This window comes from Heterodontus francisci, chromosome 40 (genome assembly GCF_036365525.1).
Source record: "Heterodontus francisci isolate sHetFra1 chromosome 40, sHetFra1.hap1, whole genome shotgun sequence".
NCBI classification, from domain to species: domain Eukaryota; kingdom Metazoa; phylum Chordata; class Chondrichthyes; order Heterodontiformes; family Heterodontidae; genus Heterodontus; species Heterodontus francisci.
In genome coordinates this window covers 3,523,440-3,546,002 of record NC_090410.1, presented here as the reverse complement: position 1 = coordinate 3,546,002, position 22,563 = coordinate 3,523,440, and the positions used below count along the sequence as shown (strand labels likewise).

Sequence of the window (22,563 nt, the reverse complement as noted above, 5' to 3'; positions counted from 1 at the left end):
ACATTCCCTCCATCCTCCATCTCACATTCCCTCCATCCTCCCTCTCACATTCCCTCCATCCTCCCTCTCACATTCCCTCCTCCCTCCCACTCTCATTCTCTCCATCCTCACTCACATTCCCTCCATCTTCACTCACATTCCCTCCATCCTCCCTCACATTTCCCCATCCTCCATCTCACATTCCCTCCATCTCACATTCCCTCCATCCTCCCTCTCACATTCCCTCCATCCTCCCTCTCACATTCCCTCCTCCCTCCCACTCTCATTCTCTCCATCCTCACTCACATTCCCTCCATCCTCACTCACATTCCCTCCATCTTCACTCACATTCCCTCCATCCTCCCTCACATTTCCCCATCCTCCATCTCACATTCCCTCCATCCTCCCTCTCTCATTCTCTCCATCCTCACTCTCTTTCCCTCCATCCTCCCACTCTCATTCTCTCCATCCTCCCACTCTCATTCTCTCCATCCTCACTCACATTCCCTCCATCCTCACTCACATTCCCTCCATCTTCACTCACATTCCCTCCATCCTCCCTCACATTTCCCCATCCTCCATCTCACATTCCCTCCATCCTCCCTCTCTCATTCTCTCCATCCTCACTCTCTTTCCCTCCATCCTCCCACTCTCATTCTCTCCATCCTCCCACTCTCATTCTCTCCATCCTCACTCACATTCTCTCCATCTTCACTCACATTCCCTCCTCCCTCCTCCCTCCCCCTTTGCGGTCTGGCTCCGTTGTCAGGGAAACGCACCGGAAGCGCTATCTCTGACGTCCGGAAATTGTTTTACTGGAGAATCCGGAAATTGCCGAGATTCAGAGAATCCCCCACCCCCCAGGGGCAGGGACAGAGAAACCCCCACCCCCCAGGGGCAGGGACAGAGAATCCCCCACCCCCCAGGGACAGGGACAGAGAATCCCCCACCCCCCAGGGGCAGGGACAGAGAAACCCCCACCCCCCAGGGGCAGGGACAGAGAATCCCCCACCCCCCAGGGACAGGGACAGAGAAACCCCCACCCCCCAGGGACAGAGAATCCCCCACCCCCCAGGGACAGGGACAGAGAATCCCCCACCCCCCAGGGACAGGGACAGAGAAACCCCCACCCCCCAGGGGCAGGGACAGAGAAACCCCCACCCCCCAGGGGCAGGGACAGAGAAACCCCCACCCCCCAGGGACAGAGAATCCCCCACCCCCCAGGGACAGGGACAGAGAATCCCCCACCCCCCAGGGACAGGGACAGAGAAACCCCCACCCCCCAGGGGCAGGGACAGAGAAACCCCCACCCCCCAGGGGCAGGGACAGAGAATCCCCCACCCCCCAGGGACAGGGACAGAGAAACCCCCACCCCCCAGGGACAGGGACAGAGAAACCCCCACCCCCCAGGGGCAGGGACAGAGAAACCCCCACCCCCCAGGGACAGGGACAGAGAATCCCCCACCCCCCAGGGGCAGAGAAACCCCCACCCCCCCAGGGTCAGAGCCTGGAGTTTGTGCTGATATTGTCCACACTGTGGGTGGGGGGGATCTGGTTAATTTGTGATCTTTTTGAATGATTGAGAATCTGAACTGAAAAGCTCCCAGAGCAGAGACTGAGTTTGAAATATTTGCCCCTTTAAACTCTGAAGCTGCGGCGCATTTTGAACTCGCGCTCCGTCCCGGCCACCGTCCCGCCGCTGCCATGGCAACGCGGCCTAGCTGCGCTGCAGGCCTGACTCGAGCGCGGGTCTCGCCCGGGTATCAGCCGGAGGAGGGTCGGCCCCCGAGCCTCGGGCTTCATTCGCTGCTCAACCCGCCCCTGGGCGCGGCCTCCGGCGGTTCATCTGTTTAGAGTAAGTGACCTGATTAAATGGTAAAGAGCGCGGGATGTGGCACCGAGCCCAGAGCAGGCTCCATCCCCGGCCTGTGCTCCTCACAGCGGGGGCCGGGAATTGGCCTCAGTCCCCCTGGAACCAAAACAGGTCTGGCAGCATCTTGGCTGGAAAATGGGATTAGAATAGACGGGTGCTTGATGGCCAGCAGAGACACGATGGGCCGAAGGGCCTGTTACTGTGCTGTTTAACTCTGAGTGTCTGTGGGGAGACAAACTGAGTTAATGTTTCAGGTTTGACTGGGGAGAAACAATATAAAATAAAAGGTGGAATTTAAAAGGGGACAGGAGCAGAGGGACCTGCATAAATCATTCAACAGGGCAGATTGAGAAAGTGGATAATAAAGTAAACAGAATCCAGGGCTTTATAAATAAAATACAAAAGCAAGGAGGTTATGATGAACCTGTATAAAAGCCTCCACTGGAACATTGTGTCCAATTCCAGGCTCCACACTTGGGAACGGTGAAGGCTTTAGAGAGGGTGCAGAAAAGATTCATGACCATGTTTCCCGGGATGAGGGACTTCAGTTACGTGGATAGATTGGAGTGGCGCAGTGGTTAGCACAGACTCGGTGGGCTGAAGGGCCTGTTTCAGTGCTGTGTCTCTTTAAAACAAAAGCCGGGGCTCTTCTCCTTGGAGAAGAGAAGGTTGAGAGGAGATTTGATAGAGGTGTTCAAAATCACGAGGGGTCTACGGCAGAGTAGATAGCGAGAAACTGTTCCCGTTGGTGGAAGGGCTGAGAACAAGACGACACTGATGATTGGGAAAAGAAGCAACGTTGACATGTGGAAAAACCTTTTTACGCAGTTTAGTTTAGAGATACAGCACTGAAACTGGCCCTTTGGCCCACCGAGTCTGTGCCGACCATCAACCACCCATTTATACTAATCCTACACTAATCCCATATTCCTACCACATCCCCACCTGTCCCTATATTTCCCTACCACCTACCTATACTAGGGGCAATTGCTAATGGCCAATTTACCAATCAACCTGCAAGTCTTTGGCATGTGGGAGGAAACCGGAGCACCCGGAGGAAACCCACGCAGACACAGGGAGAACTTGCAAACTCCACACAGGCAGTACCCAGAATTGAACCCGGGTCACTGGAGGTGTGTGGCTACGGTGCTAACGACTGCGCAACTGTGCCGCCCGCAGTGCGTGGTTAGGATCTGGAATGCACTGCCTGAGAGGCAGATTCAGTCAAGCCTCTCAAATGAGAATTGGATAATTATCTGAAGAGAAAACAAATTGAAGGGGCTACGGAAAAAAGGCAGGGGAATGGGACTAGATGAATTGGTCTTACACAGAGCTGGCACAGACACGATGGGCTGAATGGCCTCCTGTGCTGTAACCATTCTAAGAAAGGGGGAGGAGTGAAGAAGAATGAAAGGGAAGGTCTTTGATAGGGTGGAGGGCAGAGGAGATTAAATGACAAAAGGTTTCATGGTAAAAAGCCAAAGGGAGTGAGTGTTAACGGGATAAGTAAAAATACAAAAGATGTGTCTGGATGAGGTGTAAATGGCAGGAGAGCAGCTGTCCGAATACAAAATAAAGGATTAAGAAAGAAACAAAAAAAAAATCAAAGCGGCAAGAAAAACAAAAAAGAAAAAAACAAGGTCAGAGGTTATGATCTAAAATTATTGAACTCGCTGTTGAGTCCAGAAGGCTGTAAAGTGCCCAGTCGAAAGATGAGGTGCTGTTCTTCGAGCTTGCATTGAGCTTCATTGGAACACTATAGCAGGCCAAGGACAGAAAGTTTGAAGTCTCTACAGATGCTGCTGGACTTGCTGAGTATTTCCAGCATTTTCTGTTTTTATTTCAGATTTCCAGCATTTGCACTATTTTGCTTTTGTTTCACTACCCTGGGTTGGGTTGGTAAGTTGGCCAGAATCCCTGTATCAATCATTTGCCAGTCACCCTTGCTGGACAGAATCAGCCTGGATCATGATGCCCCCCCCGGTCAAATATCATGTTCTTCCTCATTGTCCTACATGGACATTCATCACTGTGGTAGGGTACCAATTGCCCAGCAACTGTGGAACGTGCACCCACCATCTCCAGGGAAGAGGGAGTTGATTTTAGAGGAGAAAGACTTACACCAAACAAACCTGTTTGTTTCCTACAAAAGGGAGGCTATAAATGCCAAAATGCACCAGGCTTGTCATCCTGGTGAAACTGATTTCCCAATATCTTCACTTACACATCAGGTGAAAGGTTTCCCAAACACCAACTAAATCTGGAATATCAGTTTAAATTGTCACCAGACTTAATATTTGCTCTCTTCATCAGTTACGCACAGTGGCAGCAGTGTGTACCATCTACAAGATGCACGGCAGCAACTTGCCAAGCCTTCTTTGACAGCACCTTCCAAACCCACGACCTCTACCACCTAGAAGGCCAAGGGCAGCAGATGCATAGGAACACCACTACCTGCATGTTCCCCTCCAAGCCACACACCATCCTGACTTGGAACTATATCACCGTTCCTTCAGTGTCACGCGATCAAAATCTTGGAAGTCCCTTCCCAACAAAGAACAAACAAGAACAAAGAACAGTACAGCACAGGAACAGGCCATTCGGCCCTCCAAGCCTGCGCCGATCTTGATGCCTGCCTAAACTAACACCTTCTGCACTTCCGGGGCCCATATCCCTCTATTCCCTTCCTATTCATATATTTTCAAGATGTCTCTTAAACATCACTATCGTATCTGCTTCCACCACCTCCCCTGGCAGCAAGTTCCAGGCACTCACCACCCTCTGTGTAAAGAACTTGCCTCGCACATCCCCTCTAAACTTTGCCCCTCGCACCTTAAACCTATGTCCCCTAGTAACTGACTCTTCCACCCTGGGAAAAAGCTTCTGACTATCCACTCTGTCCATGCCGCTCATAACTTTGTAAACCTCTATCATGTCGCCCCTCCACCTCCATCGTTCCAGTGAAAACAATCCGAGTTTTTCCAACCTCTCCTCATAGCTAATGCCCTCCAGACCAGGCAAGGTCCTGGTAAACCTCCTCTGTACCCTCTCCAAAGCCTCCACGTCCTTCTGGTAGTGTGGCGACCAGAATTGCACGCAATATTCTAAGTGTGGCCTAACTAAGGTTCTGTACAGCTGCAACATGACTTGCAAATTTTTATACTCTATGCCCCGACCGATGAAGGCAAGCATGCCGTATGCCTTCTTGACTACCTTATCCACCTGCGTTGCCACTTTCAGTGACCTGTGGACCTGTACGCCCAGATCTCTCTGCCTGTCAATACTCCTAAGGGTTCTGCCATTTACTGTATACCTCCCACATGCATTAGACCTTCCAAAATGCATTACCTCACATTTGTCCGGATTAAACTCCATCTGCCATTTCTCCGCCCAAGTCTCCAACCGACCTATATCCTGCTGTATCCTCTGACAATCCTCATTATTATCCGCAACTCCACCAACCTTTGTGTCGTCCGCAAACTTACTAATCAGACCAGCTACATTTTCGTCCAAATCATTTATATATACTACAAACAGCAAAGGTCCCAGCGCTGATCCCTGCGGAACACCACTAGTCACATCCCTCCATTCAGAAAAACACCCATCCACTGATACCCTCTGTCTTCTATGACCAAGCCAGTTCTGTATCCATCTTGCCAGCTCACCTCTGATCCCGTGTGACTTCACCTTTTGTACCAGTCTGCCATGCGGGACCTTGTCAAAGGCTTTACTAAAGTCCATATAGACAACATCCACCGCCCTTCCCTCATCAATCATCTTCGTCACTTCCTCAAAAAACTCAATCAAATTAGTAAGACACGACCTCCCCTTCACAAAACCATGCTGTCTCTCGCTAATAAGTTTGTTTGTTTCCAAATGGGAGTAAATCCGGTCCCGAAGAATCCTCTCTAATAGTTTCCCTACCACTGACGTAAGGCTCACCGGCCTATAATTTCCTGGATTATCCTTGCCACCCTTCTTAAACAAAGGAACAACATTGGCTATTCTCCAGTCCTCTGGGACCTCACCTGTCGCCAATGAGGATGCAAAGATTTCTGTCAAGGCCCCAGCAATTTCTTCCCTTGCCTCCCTCAGTATTCTAGGGTAGATCCCATCAGGCCCTGTGGACCTATCTACCTTAATGCTTTGCAAGACACCCAACACCTCCTCCTTTTTGATAATGAGATGACTGAGACTATCTGCACTCCCTTCCCTGGGCTCATCATCCACCAAGTCCTTCTCTTTGGTGAATACTGACGCAAAGTACTCATTTAGCACCTCGCCCATTTCCTCTGGCTCCACACATAGATTCCCATCTCTGTCCTTGAGTGGGCCAACCCTTTTACCCTCTTGCTCTTTATATATGTATAAAAAGCCTTGGGATTTTCCTTAATCCTGTTTGCCAATGACTTTTCATGACCCCTTTTAGCCCTCCTAACTCCTTGCTTAAGTTCCTTCCTACTGTCTTTATGTTCCTCAAGTGCTTTGTCTGTTCCTAGTCTTCCAGCCCTTACAAATGCTTCCTTTTTCTTTTTGACTAGGCTCACAATATCCCGCATTATCCAAGCTTCCCGAAACTTGCCAAACTTGTCTTTCTTCCTCACAGGAACATGCTAGTCCTGGATTCTAATCAGCTGACGTTTGAAAGACTCCCACATGTCAGATGTTGATTTACCCTCAAACAGCCGCCCCCAATCTAAATTCTTCAGTTCCTGCCTAATATTGTTATAATTAGCCTTCCCCCAATTTAGCACCTTCACCCGAGGACTACTCTTATCCTTATCCACAAGTACCTTAAAACTTATGGAATTATGGTCACTGCTCCCGAAATGCACCCCCACTGAAACTTTGACCACCTGGCCGGGCTCATTCCCCAATACCTACAACAGTACCTACACCACATGGACTACAGTGGTTCAAGAAGGCAGTTCACTGCCAGCTTCCCGAGGACAATTAGGGATGGGCAATAAATGCTGGCATAGCCAGCGATGCACATATCTTGTGAACATAGGAAATAGGAGCAGGAGTAGGCCATTCGGCCCATTGAGCCTGCTCTGCCATTGAGACAGATCATGGCTGATCATCTACCTCTACATTTTCCCCCACATCGCTTGATGTCATTAGTATCCAGATATCTATCGATTTCTGTCTTGAACATGCTCAATGATTGAGCTTCCACAGCCCTCTGGGGTAGATTCCACAGATTCACCACCCTCTGAGTAAAGAAATTCCTCCTCATCTCAGTCCTAAATGGTCTACCCCTTATTCTGAGACTGTGTCCCCTGGTTCTAGATTCACAACATTCTATCTACATCCAACATGTCACGCCCTGTAAGAATTTTGTAAGTTTCAATGAGATCACCTCTCTTTCTTTGAAACTTTAGAGAATACAGGCCCAGTTTCCTCAATCTCTCTTCATAAGACAATCCCACCATCCAGGGATTAGTCTGTTGAACCTCTGTTGCATTCCCTCTATGGCAAGTAAATAAAAAATGTAAATTATTAGAGAAGAACAAATTATTATTGAACCTGCTTCCACTGCCCTTTCTCAGTGCATTCCAGATCACAACAACTCACTGCGTAAAAAAGAATTCTCCTGACTGTTTTGCCAATTATCTTAAATCTATGCCCTGCCACTGGAAACAGTTTGTCCCTATTTACTCTATCAAAATCATTCAAGATTTTTAACACCTCTAGCAAATCTCCCTTAACGTTCTGTGCTTTAAGAAGAAAATCCCAGCTTCTGAAGTCCCTCATCCCACTTGTTTGTTTTCATTGTGTAGGACTGAAAGCCACGCAGCTCCCTTGGTGTAGACAGACCTGAAGAGATGTTTTCCACAAGTGTGCTTAGGACCTGGATGTCATCGTTGACTTTGGGTGAGTTTTATTTCTGTCATATTTTGTTAGAGTCATAGAGTTATACAGCACAGAAACAGGCCCTTTGGCCTATTGTGTCTGTACCGGCCATCAAGCACCTAACTATTCTAATCCCATTTTCCAGCACTTGGCCCGTAACCGTGTATGTTATGGCATTTCAAGTGCTCATCTAAATACTTCTTAAATGTTGTGAGGGTTCCTGTCTCTACCACCTCTTCAGGCAGTGTGTTCCAGATTCCAACCACCCTCTAGGTGAAAATATTTTTCCTCAAATCCCCTCTAAACCTCCTGCCCCTTACCTTAAATCTGTGCCCCCTGGTTATTGACCCCTCCGCTAAGGGAAAGCGTTTCTTCCTAACTAACCTATCAATGCCCCTCATAATTTTGTATATCTCAATCAGGTCCCCCCTCAGCCTTCTCTGCTCTAAGGCAAACAACCCTAGCCTTTTCAGTCTCTCTTCATAACTGAAATGCTCCAGCCCAGGCAACATCCTGGTGAATCTCCTCTGCACCCTCTCCAGTGCAATCACATCCTTCCTATAGTGTGGTGACCAGAACTGGACACAGTACTCCAGCTGTGGCCTAACTAGCGTTTTATACAGCTCCATCATAATCTCCCTGCTCTTATATTCTATGCCTTGGCTAATAAAGGCAAGTATCCCATATGCCTTCCTAACCACCTTATCCACCTGTGCTGCTGCCTTTAGTGATCTATGGACAAGTACACCAAGGTCCCTCTGTACTTCCTCGGGTCCTACCATCCATTGTATATTCCCTTGCCTTGTTAGTCCTTCCAAAATGCATCACCTCACACTTCTCAGGATTAAATTCCATTTGCCACTGCACTGCTCATCTTACCAGCCCATCTGTTCTGTTTAATTGGTTTTGGGTTCTGGAGGGCAGAATATTGGACAGTTCCCCTCCCCCAGCTCCTGATCCCTATCGAATGAGCGGGTGTCAGGAAGGAACAGGATCAAAGTCACGCAATGTTCCCTGAAGAGCGAATAGCTTGTTGAACAGAGGGCTGGTGCCTGTGGAACACAGGAATCAGGGCCTTCAGGAGAAATGGGGAGCGGAATAATGTTCTTACAAAAAGTTTGTGATGTGTGGCTTGTCTTAAGAATTGGAATATTTAACACTAGTTTAATGAGTGCTTTCTCTTTTTTTTCCATATACACCCACTCCCTGCCTCTACCCCTTCTCCGCCCCTGGGGGGAAAAATGCTCCTCAATTCCCTCACCTGTTCCTCAGGCCCATGGCCCAGACATTAGACCAGACTGACTGTTCAATGCTAGATTGGGCCAGAGCACCTCTACCCAATCCAATCTCTCATTGGGCCATCTTGCAGGACAAGTCCACCCCACACTCTGCTACTACCCACACCCCCCTCCCCTTACCCTCCTCACCTTAAGGTGAAGAGCTTCAGCAGTACCCTTAATCCCAGTGCCCCAGCAGTCTGTGCCTCTCAGCCATCCTGTTCTCCATCAGACTCTCTCGACTCATTTCCAGATCCTGATCATGTAACTCTTACCTCAATACCTTTCTGTTCTATACTTGTGTTGTCATAACTCATCTGTCCCTCAGGCACTGTTCCCTTCCCTTCTCAAACTACTGCTTGAAAAGATCCTACTCAAGCTCCCAATCATCACAAACCATTTCAACTGTTTCAACCAGCACATAATCCAGGCTCACTTTCCCAGAGGGAGTGCTGCACTGCTGAAAGTACAGTCTTTTGGATGAGATGTTAAACCGAGGCCCTGGCTACCCTCTCAGTTGGATGTAAAAGATCCCATGGCACTGTTTTGAAGAATAGCAGGGAAGTTCTCCTCTGTGTCCTGAACCAATATTTATCCATGGGCCAACATCACAAAAACAGATGATCTGGTCATTATCACATCGTTGTTTGCAGGGTCTTGCTGTGCGCAAATTGGCTGCCGCATTTCCTACATTACAACCGTGACTACACTTCAAAAATACTTCCTTGATTGTAAAGTGCTTTTGTAAATCCTGAAGTGTTAAAGGCACTATAGAAATGCAAAGTTCTCTCTCTAAGACTGTCATTGTCCATCGCCATTTGTTGAATTCCCACCTGTTGAGGGATCAAGCAGTGTCTGGGAAGAGAGAGGAACCTGAGTAGCTATAGTGATGATGGAGACAAGGAGATCTGCTCCAGATGAACGGAGGTCAGGAATGTCAATAGATGAATTTCTAGGCCAATTAGCGCTATCCTTGTCAGCATGATTTGTACATATCAACGTGACAAATAGAACAAAATCATGACTTGGAAACACTGTGGCTATAATTTTATATTCTTTGGTAGAATTTTTTCTACATTTATTTCCCCTTTAGTGCCTTCTGCTAAGTACTAAGGTAAGATGAAGTATGGGGGTGGGGGATGGTAGGAGGTCAGTGTGGAGCCTAAACATTGGCACAGACTAGTTGGGGGAAACAGCATGTTTCTTTTTATTCGTTGATGGGATGTGGGCGTCACTGACTAGGCCAGTATTTATTGCCCGAACCCTAGTTGCCCTTGTGAAGGTAGTGGTGAGCTGCCTTCTTGAACCGCTGCAGTCCATTTGGGGTAGGTACACCCACAGTGCTTTTAGGAAGGGCGTTCTCGGATTTTGACCCAGTGACAGTGAAGGAACGGTGATATAGTTCCAAGTCAGGATGGTGTGTGACTTGGAGAGGAACTTGCAGGTGGTGGTGTTCCCATGTTGCCGTTCTTCTACGTGGTAGATGTGGGTTTGGAAGGTGCTGTTGAAGGAGGCTTGACAATTTTCTACAGTACATTTTGTAGATGGTACATTCTTTTTCTGCACAGTAATTACAAAATAATTGCTCACCTAAAGCAGATGTTAATGTTCCTGTGCTTCCCTCTAGGTGCAGTGAGACTGGCTGGATCCTTGCCAAATTCCCTTCTTCAGCGAGCATTCCTGCTGGGAGTTAGGCCGCCTCCTATTTGCCAGCAGAACAGCCGGACGATGGCCACCCTCCACCAGATGCACAAGAAGGGCAAGCCCAAGTGTGCTCCCCCCAAGGTAGGCCCCACCTTCGGCCGACCCCAGCTCAAGGGCGTGGTGCTGAAGACCATGATCCGCAAACCCAAGAAGCCGAACTCGGCAAACCGCAAGTGCGCCCGCGTCAGGCTGAGCAACGGCAAGGAGGTGATCTGCTTCATCCCTGGAGAGGGTCACAACCTCCAGGAGCACAACATCGTGCTGCTGGAGGGGGGACGGACACAAGACCTGCCAGGTGTCAAGTTGAAAGTCGTGCGCGGAAAGTACGACTGTGCCCACGTACAAAAGAGAAAGTAAAGCCTTTGTGTTATGAAAATAGCATCCGGTACTGAGTGAATAATAAAAGGTATTGTGCGTCCACACTTGGCAGGACTGTTTGCTTTCACAATTTCTCAGGCTGCACTCACTGAGACAAGCCCAGCAGCCCGTGCCCATCCCTCCCCTTCCCTAACGTCCATCACCAGTCTTCGCTTCACAAACCGATGGTGCAGTTACCTCAGCCCCACTGGGTTCAGTCAGGGTAGGGTTGGAGGTAGGTACTGGACAGCGTTCCTGCTCCCAATCACTGCCCAGTCACCCTCGCTGGGAAGCACGGAGATGATAAGAGTGCAATGAGATGGCCTCCGCAGCTACATATCCGCTGACAGGCTGGTGGGGAAGGAGATTTCTGCTGCTGTAAGCTTGGTGGAAGAGGCAGGGAAGTCCTGGGAGAACAGAATGTTCTGTTTTGCACCCCCTCTGCTTCACTGGATCCATTCCCTGGGATGACGGACCGGGTGGATGGGGACTCTCACCTGGGGAACCCCAGCCTGTTGGTGACTTCTTCAAAGCGAAGGGAAATGGTGCACAATGTGAGATAGTGCACACTAGTGGAAGTGTGACACTTTTACTCAGTTCATTCTACTGTGAAACACACAGCAGTCCAGGTCTGTCACTGTATAACACTGGGGTACATACTGGTGGGGACAGGTCTGTCCCTTTATAACATTGGGGTACAGTACTGGTGGGGAAATGGTCTGTCCCTGTATAACACTGGGGTACAGCACTGGTGGGGACAGGTCTGTCTTTGTATAACACTAGGGTACAGTACTGGTGGGGACAGGTCTGTCTTTGTATAACACTAGGGTACAGCACTGGTGGGGACAGGTCTGTCACTGTATAACACTGGGGTACAGTACTGGTGGGGACAGGTCTGTCTTTGTATAACACTGGGGTACAGCACTGGTGGGGACAGGTCTGTCTTTGTATAACACTGGGGTACAGCACTGGTGGGGACAGGTCTGTCTTTGTATAACACTGGGGTACAGCACTGGTGGGGACAGGTCTGTCTTTGTATAACACTGGGGTACAGCACTGGTGGGGACAGGTCTGTCTTTGTATAACACTGGGGTACAGTACTGGTGGGGACAGGTCTGTCTTTGTATAACACTGGGGTACAGCACTGGTGGGGACAGGTCTGTTTTTGTATAACACTGGGGTACAGCACTGGTGGGGACAGGTCTGTCTTTGTATAACACTGGGGTACAGCACTGGTGGGGACAGGTCTGTCTTTGTATAACACTAGGGTACAGTACTGGTGGGGACAGGTCTGTCCCTGTGTAACACTGGGGTACAGTACTGGTGGGGAAATGGTCTGTCCCTTTATAACATTGGGGTACAGTACTGGTGGGGAAATGGTCTGTCCCTGTATAACACTGGGGTACAGTACTGGTGGGGACAGGTCTGTCGCTGTATAATACTGGGGTACAGTACTGGTGGGGACAGGTCTGTCCCTGTGTAACACTGGGGTACAGTACTGGTGGGTACAAGTCTGTCACTGTATAACACTGGGGTACATACTGGTGGGGACAGGTCTGTCCCTTTATAACATTGGGGTACAGTACTGGTTGGGAAATGGTCTGTCCCTGTATAACATTGGGGTACAGTACTGGTGGGGAAATGGTCTGTCCCTGTGTAACACTGGGGTACAGTACTGGTGGGTACAAGTCTGTCCCTGTATAACATTGGGGTACAGTAACTGGTGGGGAAATGGTCTGTCCCTGTGTAACACTGGGGTACAGTACTGGTGGGTACAAGTCTGTCACTGTATAACACTGGGGTACAGTACTGGTGGGGAAATGGTCTGTCCCTGTGTAACACTGGGGTACAGTACTGGTGGGGAAATGGTCTGTCCCTGTGTAACACTGGGGTACAGTACTGGTGGGGAAATGGTCTGTCCCTGTGTAACACTGGGGTACAGTACTGGTGGGGAAATGGTCTGTCCCTGTGTAACACTGGGGTACAGTACTGGTGGATACAAGTCTGTCCCTGTGGAACACTGTTATACTGTAACCTGGTGGGAGCGATTTGTCCATCCTGCAGCAAGTATTTTCTCTTACAGAGACTGTCTCGTGACAGTCAGTTTGGTTCAGTCGGTGGCACACTCACTCGAGTCAGAAAATTGTGGGTTTGAGTCCCACTCCAGAGACTTGAGCACACAGTGCAGTATTGAGGGAGTGCTGCACTGTTGGACGTATCAATCTTTGAATAAAACCATAACCTGCAGCCCCATCAGTTTGTTCAGTTAGATTTTAGAGATCCCATTATTGAAGAATGGGAAGATCTCTCTGTGACCTGGCCAACATCCCCCCCCAATCCATCCATCCCCCACCAACATCAAAAACAGTCTGAAATATGAGCAAACTTAGACTTTACAGACAGCCGTTTTAATCGGAACACAGATCACTCAATCGTTCCAATCCAACAAATTTCAGCAGCATTAATATGAGATAGTTGCATCTCTGACCTCCAAGTGGGAAGAGGTTGTTTGAGGAATCCCCTTCACGATTGTCACAAATCAACTCCCCTTCCTCCGCAGAGAAAGAAAAGCCCGCGGCTGTTCCCAGTTGCTTTTCTGCTGTCGTCCTCTCCTGAAGGCGCTGCCTTTCACCTGCGGGCAGTTCTATGGGGAGGCCAGAAACTCACAAATACCCACCCAAGTGGCTATTTACTGTCTAGACAGTGATGGTCAGCAGGCTGTTTGACCATGGGGAGCATCACATTTGAGCATGATCCCATCCTTACTCCAATTCCACACTTTCAAGCAACTGGGAGTTTGAATCCTGAATGAATTGTTCGCCCCTCCCTCTAGGTAGCACAGACAGAGGATGAGGCCTGTGATAGTTGGAAATGCACACCCAGAATGCAGCCATTGCCCAGAGAGCCACACCCTGTTCTTTAATTACTATTTACAATTATTTAAACAGTTTCTTTAAACAGATATGAACAAATGTTTTAGGTGATATGTCTGTGCAGCACTCCATTTATACCCTCATAAGCAGTAGTCTGAAATGACAAACACATATCCAAACCTATACTTCACAAACACCTTCAGACCAGCAAACTGGTCTTTTTAAAATGGTTTTTTAAATGCTAGCTGTTCAGTCAGGGCAGTGGTGGGGATCACAACTGGTCTTGGGTCTCCCTGAGTAGGGAGCAAATAGAAGAAAGGAATCTCACTCCCAATTGGCGAGGAAAGGATCTGGCTCAGTGAGGGAGTCAAAGCCTATGGGAGAGATGGTGGACAAACCCCCTCCCCCCCCCAAAGGTTGGCCCTATTCAGTTCCGTTACTAGGAGATGTGACAGTGTCACAGTCCCGGTGTGAAGTATTTGTTCATCTTGCAGTATCTTAATTTGCTTTTTATTTCCCTTATTTACTTCTTCCACTGTATCTCCAGGTTAAATCAGATTCCCACCAATGGAGACTGTTTTTACTCATACTGCGTTGAGAGCAAAACTGCTCTCTAACCTACACTGGTTACTAATGGATCTCCCATGGCATTGCTCATGCATAGTCTCAGGTTGTGATGTTCAGCTGTTAACCTGGCAGAGACTTGTATTTATATAGCACCTTTAAAATAGTAAAACGTCAGAAGACGCTTCACAGGAGCATTAACAAACAAAAATTAAGCCCTAAATGGAAAATCTAAGTCAGTGTAGCTATCCATAACCACTGAGGTCAGTCAGAGGGCAATTGCAACTGCTTGTAAATTTCAGGATGCAGATGGACGACTGATCTTTCTCTAGCTTTTATTGTGAATGACGTTTTCACACCTGCAGCAAACTGTATGTCTGGAGTATGTTGGACACAAACACACTAGATGCAAAAGATTTTGGGTGGAATTTCTGCAAGGGATCCCCAATCTCTGGCCGTGCTTACAGCGGGAACTCAATGAGAGAAATGGACGATCTTCCTCCAAAGAGAGAATCCCTGGGGAAATTCCAGGCCTTTGTGTGTGTGCTTTTCATAGAGGGGTCTCATTCTTGCTAGGAACTATGAGTGAAGTCTACTTCCATTACGATGACATTTGACCATCTCCCAAAGCTCACTGGACCACATGCAAAGTGTCCTGCCCAATAAACTTGATGAGCTGAGGGACAACAGCAGAGATTAGTTCCTGCTTTTACTGAAGCATCAACCCCGAGAGTATTTTGCATCATTTTAACTCCTCCTGCAACTGGCTCTCTCAGTGTTAGTTCAAAGACTCTTTTGTATCAAAGAATTACACAGATGAAAAATGTAACCATATGTAAAACAGTAATTGGCAGCTCAGGACTTGTAACCTCATCAACCAGTCTGTGTTATCCAGTGATTTCAACATGAAGAGTTCCTGAGCTGGTGCCCATGTAGGATTTAGAGGCATAGGGTCAATTACGTCATAGAAGGACACCATTTGACCCACTGAGTCTATGCTGGCTCTCCACAGAGCTATCCAGTCAGTCCTACTCCCCCGCTCGATACCCATAGCCCTGCAAGTTTATTTCCTTTGTGCAGGTACCTGCAAGCTTCCGGAACCACATCTCAAGTGACCCATGTAGAAGCCTAGACAGTGCGTGTCCAAGGGCATTTGAACAGTGAGCCCACCACAGTCAAGGCCAAGCCCATCCTCAGTCAGTTTGCAGCGGGTACAGTGTGGGGGGGGAAGGGGAGTGCGGTCGCTGCATAACAATCGATTTCAGGAATTTTGTGCCCCCTTTCTTAGCCCAGGGATGGTGAGAGCTGGTGCGATGACCCCCAAATTCTGACCCCAACCGAGATCAGTCAGGCCAGGAACTGGGACTTTCTGCTCTGCATATATCACAGGACCGAAACATATTGTGCATTTATCTGCTGAGCTGTTGGGAGTTACTCAATGAAATTACAACTTCATTCTTCAAAATTTAATGATATACATTGTAACAATCACGTGCTAGATTAAGATTGTATTGTGGTCAATTCCAGTGCTCAGTGCAGACTGACAGTCCATACACTGCGTGGCATAGGGGACACGGTCAACAGATGGAGATGGAATCTCTGGATAGGATGTCCAGTTAATTACCCGCAAATAATGTGGTCCATATTTACACTGCGTCAGTGTATCAACTAAACCTTTAACAAAGCAGCTCTCAGTAGTGGTCCCCATGGTGATTTGTATCTTCAGTCTAATTGTAGACCCTGACTTTTCAAAGTTACAAACTGGAAAGTCTGGATTACAGATTGAACTGAGGGCAGAGATGCAGTAAATAAAGACGATACATGGGGTGCCTGGGCCTTCACCTCTGAGCTCCATGTCTCAGTCCAGTCCAGCCTGATGGGGGGGCAGCTTATTCCACAAGCTGTGGCAGTTCGACGTGAAATGAGTTGGTCAGTCTCAATTGGGGCATTAATTGGCACTAAAGATGGCAATCGTACATAGGATGGCTGCTATAGGAAATAGATAAAATATCCCATTAATGCAATAGGACCTGCTCCTTTGATGTTTGGTGGAATGGGGCGGTGAGGTGTTTTATTGGGGCACTATAGAGGGAGCTTCACCCTGCACATATCCATGCTTCATACTGCAGTACTTTGGTGCTTTGATGAGCATAATATTAGTACAAAAAACCCAACAACATTTTCTTGGGGTTTAAGATTGTGGATTTTTCAGTTTTCAAATAAATAGTAAACAATAAAAAAGTCATTATTTGATCTCGGGTGTTTTGAAGAGGTCACTTTCAGCAGCTTGCTGTTGTTTCACCTGGTATCGAGCCTCCGTACTCTGACCTTCTGCTTGTAATGATATTCCTTCAAGTATTCCTTCAGGGTGTTGGGAATCGGGAGGCGGTCAATCCCATCATAAGTGGAGCAGCTGGAGATGGCAGCCCTGCAGATGTGCTGGAGGCTGAAGGGGAAAGTCCTGTTAATGGGGCTGGACAGCAGTGGTTCAAAGAACATGCAGGAGTTGGGGTCTTTGTAGTGCTCCAGAAGGCCGGTCACGGTGGGAGCGTGGAAGACGCTGGGGTCATGGACATCGAAGCTGAAGTTGTGGTTCCACTGCTCGATGCGTGCGTGCAGGGAGCGACTGTACCTGCGGAAGCTGACTGAGAAGAGGTAGTCCTCCTGGGCTGAGTCCCGCAGCAGGAAGGCTCCCTCTGGTTTGCCCTCCAGCAGAGCCTCAGCCTGGTATCGGTCCATGACCCCCCAGTAGCATGGGAAAGTGGTCAGCTCCAGGAGGTCGGGGACCAGGCAGTGGATGTAGTCAATCTGTGTATGGGCACGGTAGCCATCTTTGATCTCTACATTCTCTGTGGGCAGTTGGGGAGGCGGCACCTCCTCTATGGACGCGCTCTCCTGAATCTGGAGGGTGGCCCGGTCATCTCCTGCCAACTCGTTCATCCCTGGTGCCAGTTTGGGTCCCAGTTTGTATAAGGGGTTAATCTGTGCCGTCACCTCGAAGGTGTGAATCTGTGCGTGGGGTGGAGGCTCGACTCCCTGTTCGATGCTGATCCGCCTTCTCTCTCGCAGTCGGTCATCTTCATCCTCAACTGGTGTCCCGCCAGGGGGTGCAGTGTCCAGCAACGGCAAGCTCTGCGAGACAGGGGCCGTGTGCTGCTTGATCAGGTACCATTTCTGTGCCAGATCTGAGCCAGCAGGGAAGGGGCATTTATCAAGCATCAGTTCACTAATGTGGATCTTCCTTTTGGAGGAGGATAAGATGGCAGAATTCAGACTGTGGGATTTAATGGGGAAACACTGACCTACCACATCCTGAATCCGCTGCCTCAGGGACCTGTTGGGCAGTTTGCACGCTCCAAAGTTCTGGGAATCCTTCTCCCAAGTTAGATCGGTGTTCTGTTTTCCCGATTTCCCACCCGAAGGATTCCTGACATTTCCTTGCGTTTGTCCCATTCCCGAGGCACTGGCGGAGAGTTTGGATTTGTGGGAATTTCTGTTCTTTTTGCTTCGACTTTCCCTCTGGTCTTCGGAGTCCCCTCGCCTGACCTTTGGTCGCACGGCCCGCTTATCTCTCTCCGGCCGCTCATTCTCTTGCGGCTCTGACATGTTTTCCAGGAGCGAGCAGGAATCAGCAGCTCCTCTGATTCGGTGCTAATTGCGAGTGTGAGCTTCAAGACAAATTTCCGTTGTGAGACCGATAGGGGATCGAATCCGTTAATGGTAGGCAATCTCTGGAAACATGGCCAACGGTTTGATCAGCCATCTCCTCCTGTACTCTCCACCCTGCGTCCTGGCACATTTGGAATTCCCCATTGCTCAATCAGACTTCGATCAGGAAACCAGGAATCTCCAAGAAACCCCACAGGGAACTCACTCACTGCAAAAACAGATGAAAATACATCACTAAGAGAATGAAATACTGAAATCCATTCCCCCACCGATTCTGATCAGACTCCAGACTCCCGCCTGAAGACAAAATGTGGGGGGGGGGGCGGTAACAGGGTTGTGGGGTGGTCATGGGTGTGGGTGATAGCACCAGTCACAGTGTCAGAGAGTGAAAGGGGAGCAGGGACTCTGGCTGATGACCTCCCACTGGCCGGGGTTGGGGTTTGGGTGGGGGGGGGGGGGAAGAGGAGTCCGATTGTGGAGCCGCAGCTGTGCTGCCTTGCAAGTGCAGACAGCTAACAGCACCAATGCAACAGAATCTGGGTCTGTCCTGCCCTCCTTAGGCCCCACAAACCCACAGTTAATCAAGTCGAGGAATGTCCATGTTTTACATTTAACCTCACCCGGCACAGAACTCCAACCCTCCGGATAAAAATAGTCGACTAACTGGGTGTATTCATCTAATAAATACCTGGTTATTATCCTGTAAATCCACAGTTAATCCCTGGTTACTACCCAGTATATCCCAAGTTATTACTCAGTAAATACCCAGTAAATTCCCAGTTATTAATAAATACTTGGATAGTGTGGGAAAAAGGCACTGAAGTGGATGATCAGGCATGATCATATTGAATGGTGGAGCAGGCTCGATGGGCTGAATGGGCTACTTGTGCTCCTAGGTTCCTATGATTATTACTCAGTAAATATCCAGTTAATTCCCAGTAAATCCCTGGTTATTACTCAGTAAATACCCAGTAAATCTCTAGTTAAACCCCAATGAATTCCCGGTTATGATTCAGTACATCTCCAGTTCAATCACAGTAAATCCCTGGTTATTACAATAACACCCAGTAAATTCCAGGTTATTACTCAGAAAACACCCAGTAAATCCCCAGTTATTACTCAATAAATCCCCCAGTAATCCCAGTTAAACCCCAGTAAATCCCTGGTTATTATTCAGTAAATCCCAGTTATAACTCAGTAAATCCTGGGTTATTACTCAGTAAATCCCCAGTTTTACTCTAGTAAACCCTTGGCTATTACTCAGTAAATCCCCAGTTATACCCCAGTAAATGACTGGTTACTACTTACTAAATACCCAGTTATTAGTCAATAAATCCCCAGTTATTACTCAGTAAATACCTGGTTACTTAGTAAATACATGGTTAAACCCCAGTAAATCCCCTGTTATTACTCAGTAAATACCCAGTAAATCCCTGGTTACTTAGTAAATACACGGTTAACCCCCAGTAAATCCCAAGTTATTACTCAGTAAATCCCCGGTTATTACTCAGTAAATACCCAGTTAATCCCTGGTTACATAGTAAATACACAGTTAAACTCGTAAATACACAGTTATTATTCAGTTAATCCCCAGTTATTACTCAGTTATTCCCCAGTTATTATTCAATTAATCCCCAGTTATTACTCAGTAAATCCCCAGTTACTATTCAGTTAATCCCCAGTTATTACTGGGTAAATCCTGTTATTACTCAGTAATTCCCCAGTTATTATTCAGTAAATCCCCAGTTATTACTCAGTAATTCCCGAGTTATTACTGGATAAATCCCCAGTTATTACTGGATAAATCCCCAGTTATTACTGTGTAAATCCCCCGTTATTACTGTGTAAATCCCCCGTTATTACTCAGTAATTCCCCAGTTATTACTCAGTAATTCCCCAGTTATTACTGGATAAATCCCCAGTTATTACTCAGTAATTCCCCAGTTATTACTCAGTAATTCCCCAGTTATTACTGGATAAATCCCCCGTTATTACTCTAATTCCCAAGTTATTACTGGGTAAATCCCCCGTTATTACTCAGTAATTCCCCAGTTATTACTGGGTAAATCCCCGTTATTACTCAGTAATTCCCCAGTTATTACTGGGTAAATCCCCCGTTATTACTCAGTAATTCCCCAGTTATTACTGGATAAATCCCCAGTTATTACTGGGTAAATCCCCAGTTATTACTGGGTAAATCCCCTCTTATTACTGGGTAAATCCCCCGTTATTACTCAGTAATTCCCAAGTTATTACTGGATAAATCCCCAATTACTCAGTAAATCCCCAGTTATTACTCAGTAATTCCCCAGTTATTACTCAGTAATTCCCCAGTTATTACTGGATAAATCCCCAGTTATTACTCAGTAATTCCCCAGTTATTACTCAGTAATTCCCAAGTTATTACTGGATAAATCCCCAATTACTCAGTAAATCCCCAGTTATTACTCAGTAATTCCCCAGTTATTACTCAGTAATTCCCCAGTTATTACTGGATAAATCCCCAGTTATTACTCAGTAATTCCCCAGTTATTACTCAGTAATTCCCAAGTTATTACTGGATAAATCCCCAATTACTCAGTAAATCCCCAGTTATTACTCAGTAATTCCCCAGTTATTACTGGATAAATCCCCAGTTATTACTCAGTAATTCCCAAGTTATTACTGGATAAATCCCCAATTACTCAGTAAATCCCCAGTTATTACTCAATAAGCCCCCGGTGAACCCAGGTTCTATTCCTGGTCTCCAGGGCAATACCGGGGAAGGGGGTGAATCCCCGGGCCCAGCCGGACCGCTTCCCCGGGGCTCAGGCGGTTCTACCGGGGGTCGAGGCCGAGGCCGCTTTTCAGCAGCCGCTCTAGGGCTCCGGTTCCTGCGACTTCCTTTCAGCCTGAGGAAGGCAGCGGCCCCGGGTCGCAGGCCCCTCTCTCCGCCGCCCCAGACTCACCTCCCACCTCCAGCCGGGGCCCAGGCTCCGGGAGCGGCCCCGCCTCCACCCACAGCGCCCTCAGCGCCCAGCGCAGAAACTGCAGGCGGCAACAGGGAAAACCCGGAACGGAACCAGTCAGACTGGAATCATCCCAGTCATTCATTGCACTGACCCTCGCTGGGGCACGGGTCCCACACACACTGACCCTCGCTGGGGCACGGGTCCCACACACACTGACCCTCGCTGGGGCACGGGTCCCACACACACTGACCCTCGCTGGGGCACGGGTCCCACACACACTGACCCTCGCTGGGGCACGGGTCCCACACACACTGACCCTCGCTGGGGCACGGGTCCCACACACACTGACCCTCGTTGGGGCACGGGTCCCACACACACTGACCCTCGCTGGGGCACGGGTCCCACACACACTGACCCTCGCTGGGGCACGGGTCCCACACACACTGACCCTCGCTGGGGCACGGGTCCCACACACACTGACCCTCGCTGGGGCACGGGTCCCACACACACTGACCCTCGCTGGGGCACGGGTCCCACACACACTGACCCTCGCTGGGGCACGGGTCCCACACACACTGACCCTCGCTGGGGCACGGGTCCCACACACACTGACCCTCGCTGGGGCACGGGTCCCACACACAGTGACATTCACCGGGCACGGGTCCCACACCCACACTGACATTCACCGGGCACGGGTCCCACACACACTGACCCTCGCTGGGGCACGGGTCCCACACACACTGACCCTCGCTGGGGCACGGGTCCCACACACACTGACCCTCGCTGGGGCACGGGTCCCACACACAGTGACATTCACCGGGCACGGGTCCCACACCCACACTGACATTCACCGGGCACGGGTCCCACACACACTGACCCTCGCTGGGGCACGGGTCCCACACACACTGACCCTCGTTGGGGCACGGGCCCCACACACACTGACCCTCGCTGGGGCGCAGGTCCCACGCCCGCACTGACCCTCGCTGGGGCACAGTCCCACGCCCACACTGCCATTCACCGGGCACGGGTCCCACACCCACACTGACATTCACTAGGGCATGGGTCCCACACCCACACTGACATTCACTGGGCACGGGTCCCACACCCACACTGACATTCACCAGGACACGGGTCCCACCTTTATATCGATGCTGTAGGGAACCATGTCTCCAGCCCCTTCACTCTGCTTTGACAAGGCACCACCGCCCTCCATAGTCCACCTGCTAGACTTGCTGAGGGCATCAGTGACAATGTGACAGTTCCAATTCACAATCCAGTTCTACTTTTTGCTGATTTCAAACCTGGACAGTGGGTAGGGGCAGGGTGAGGGGGAAGTGTGCAAGGGGTTAGGGGCATGGCTGAGGGGTTGGTGTATTTGTTATGTAATGTAGGAAACCTAGCAGCTAACTTAGGCACATAACGTGGTAACAATCAGATGATATGATTTTTAGGGGTGCTGA

General features: G+C 49.0%; 2 protein-coding genes across 6 annotated transcripts; one reads left to right on the top strand and one right to left on the bottom strand.

The window, feature by feature from the left end:
- The first annotated feature begins 1,664 nt into the window (after window positions 1-1,664).
- On the top strand, window positions 1,665-11,109 carry LOC137353197 (small ribosomal subunit protein uS12m-like). Its single transcript, XM_068019250.1, has 3 exons — window positions 1,665-1,834; window positions 7,636-7,729; window positions 10,613-11,109. Exons 2-3 carry the CDS (start codon window positions 7,681-7,683, stop codon window positions 11,044-11,046), a joined length of 483 nt encoding a protein of 160 aa, XP_067875351.1. The 5' UTR covers window positions 1,665-1,834; window positions 7,636-7,680; the 3' UTR covers window positions 11,047-11,109.
- Window positions 11,110-15,934: 4,825 nt separating this feature from the next.
- socs9 (suppressor of cytokine signaling 9) lies at window positions 15,935-21,162 on the bottom strand. Of its 5 annotated transcripts, none has more exons than XM_068018817.1 (2): window positions 21,101-21,162; window positions 15,935-18,360 (listed from the first exon to the last, which is right to left on the bottom strand). In XM_068018817.1, exon 2 carries the CDS (start codon window positions 18,087-18,089, stop codon window positions 16,782-16,784), a length of 1,308 nt encoding a protein of 435 aa, XP_067874918.1. In that variant the 5' UTR covers window positions 18,090-18,360; window positions 21,101-21,162; the 3' UTR covers window positions 15,935-16,781. The 5 variants fall into 5 exon arrangements, with proteins under 5 accessions (XP_067874918.1, XP_067874919.1, XP_067874920.1 ...); XM_068018818.1 differs by lacking the exon at window positions 21,101-21,162 and adding an exon at window positions 20,911-21,094; XM_068018819.1 differs by lacking the exon at window positions 21,101-21,162 and adding an exon at window positions 20,974-21,094.
- Window positions 21,163-22,563: the final 1,401 nt, after the last annotated feature.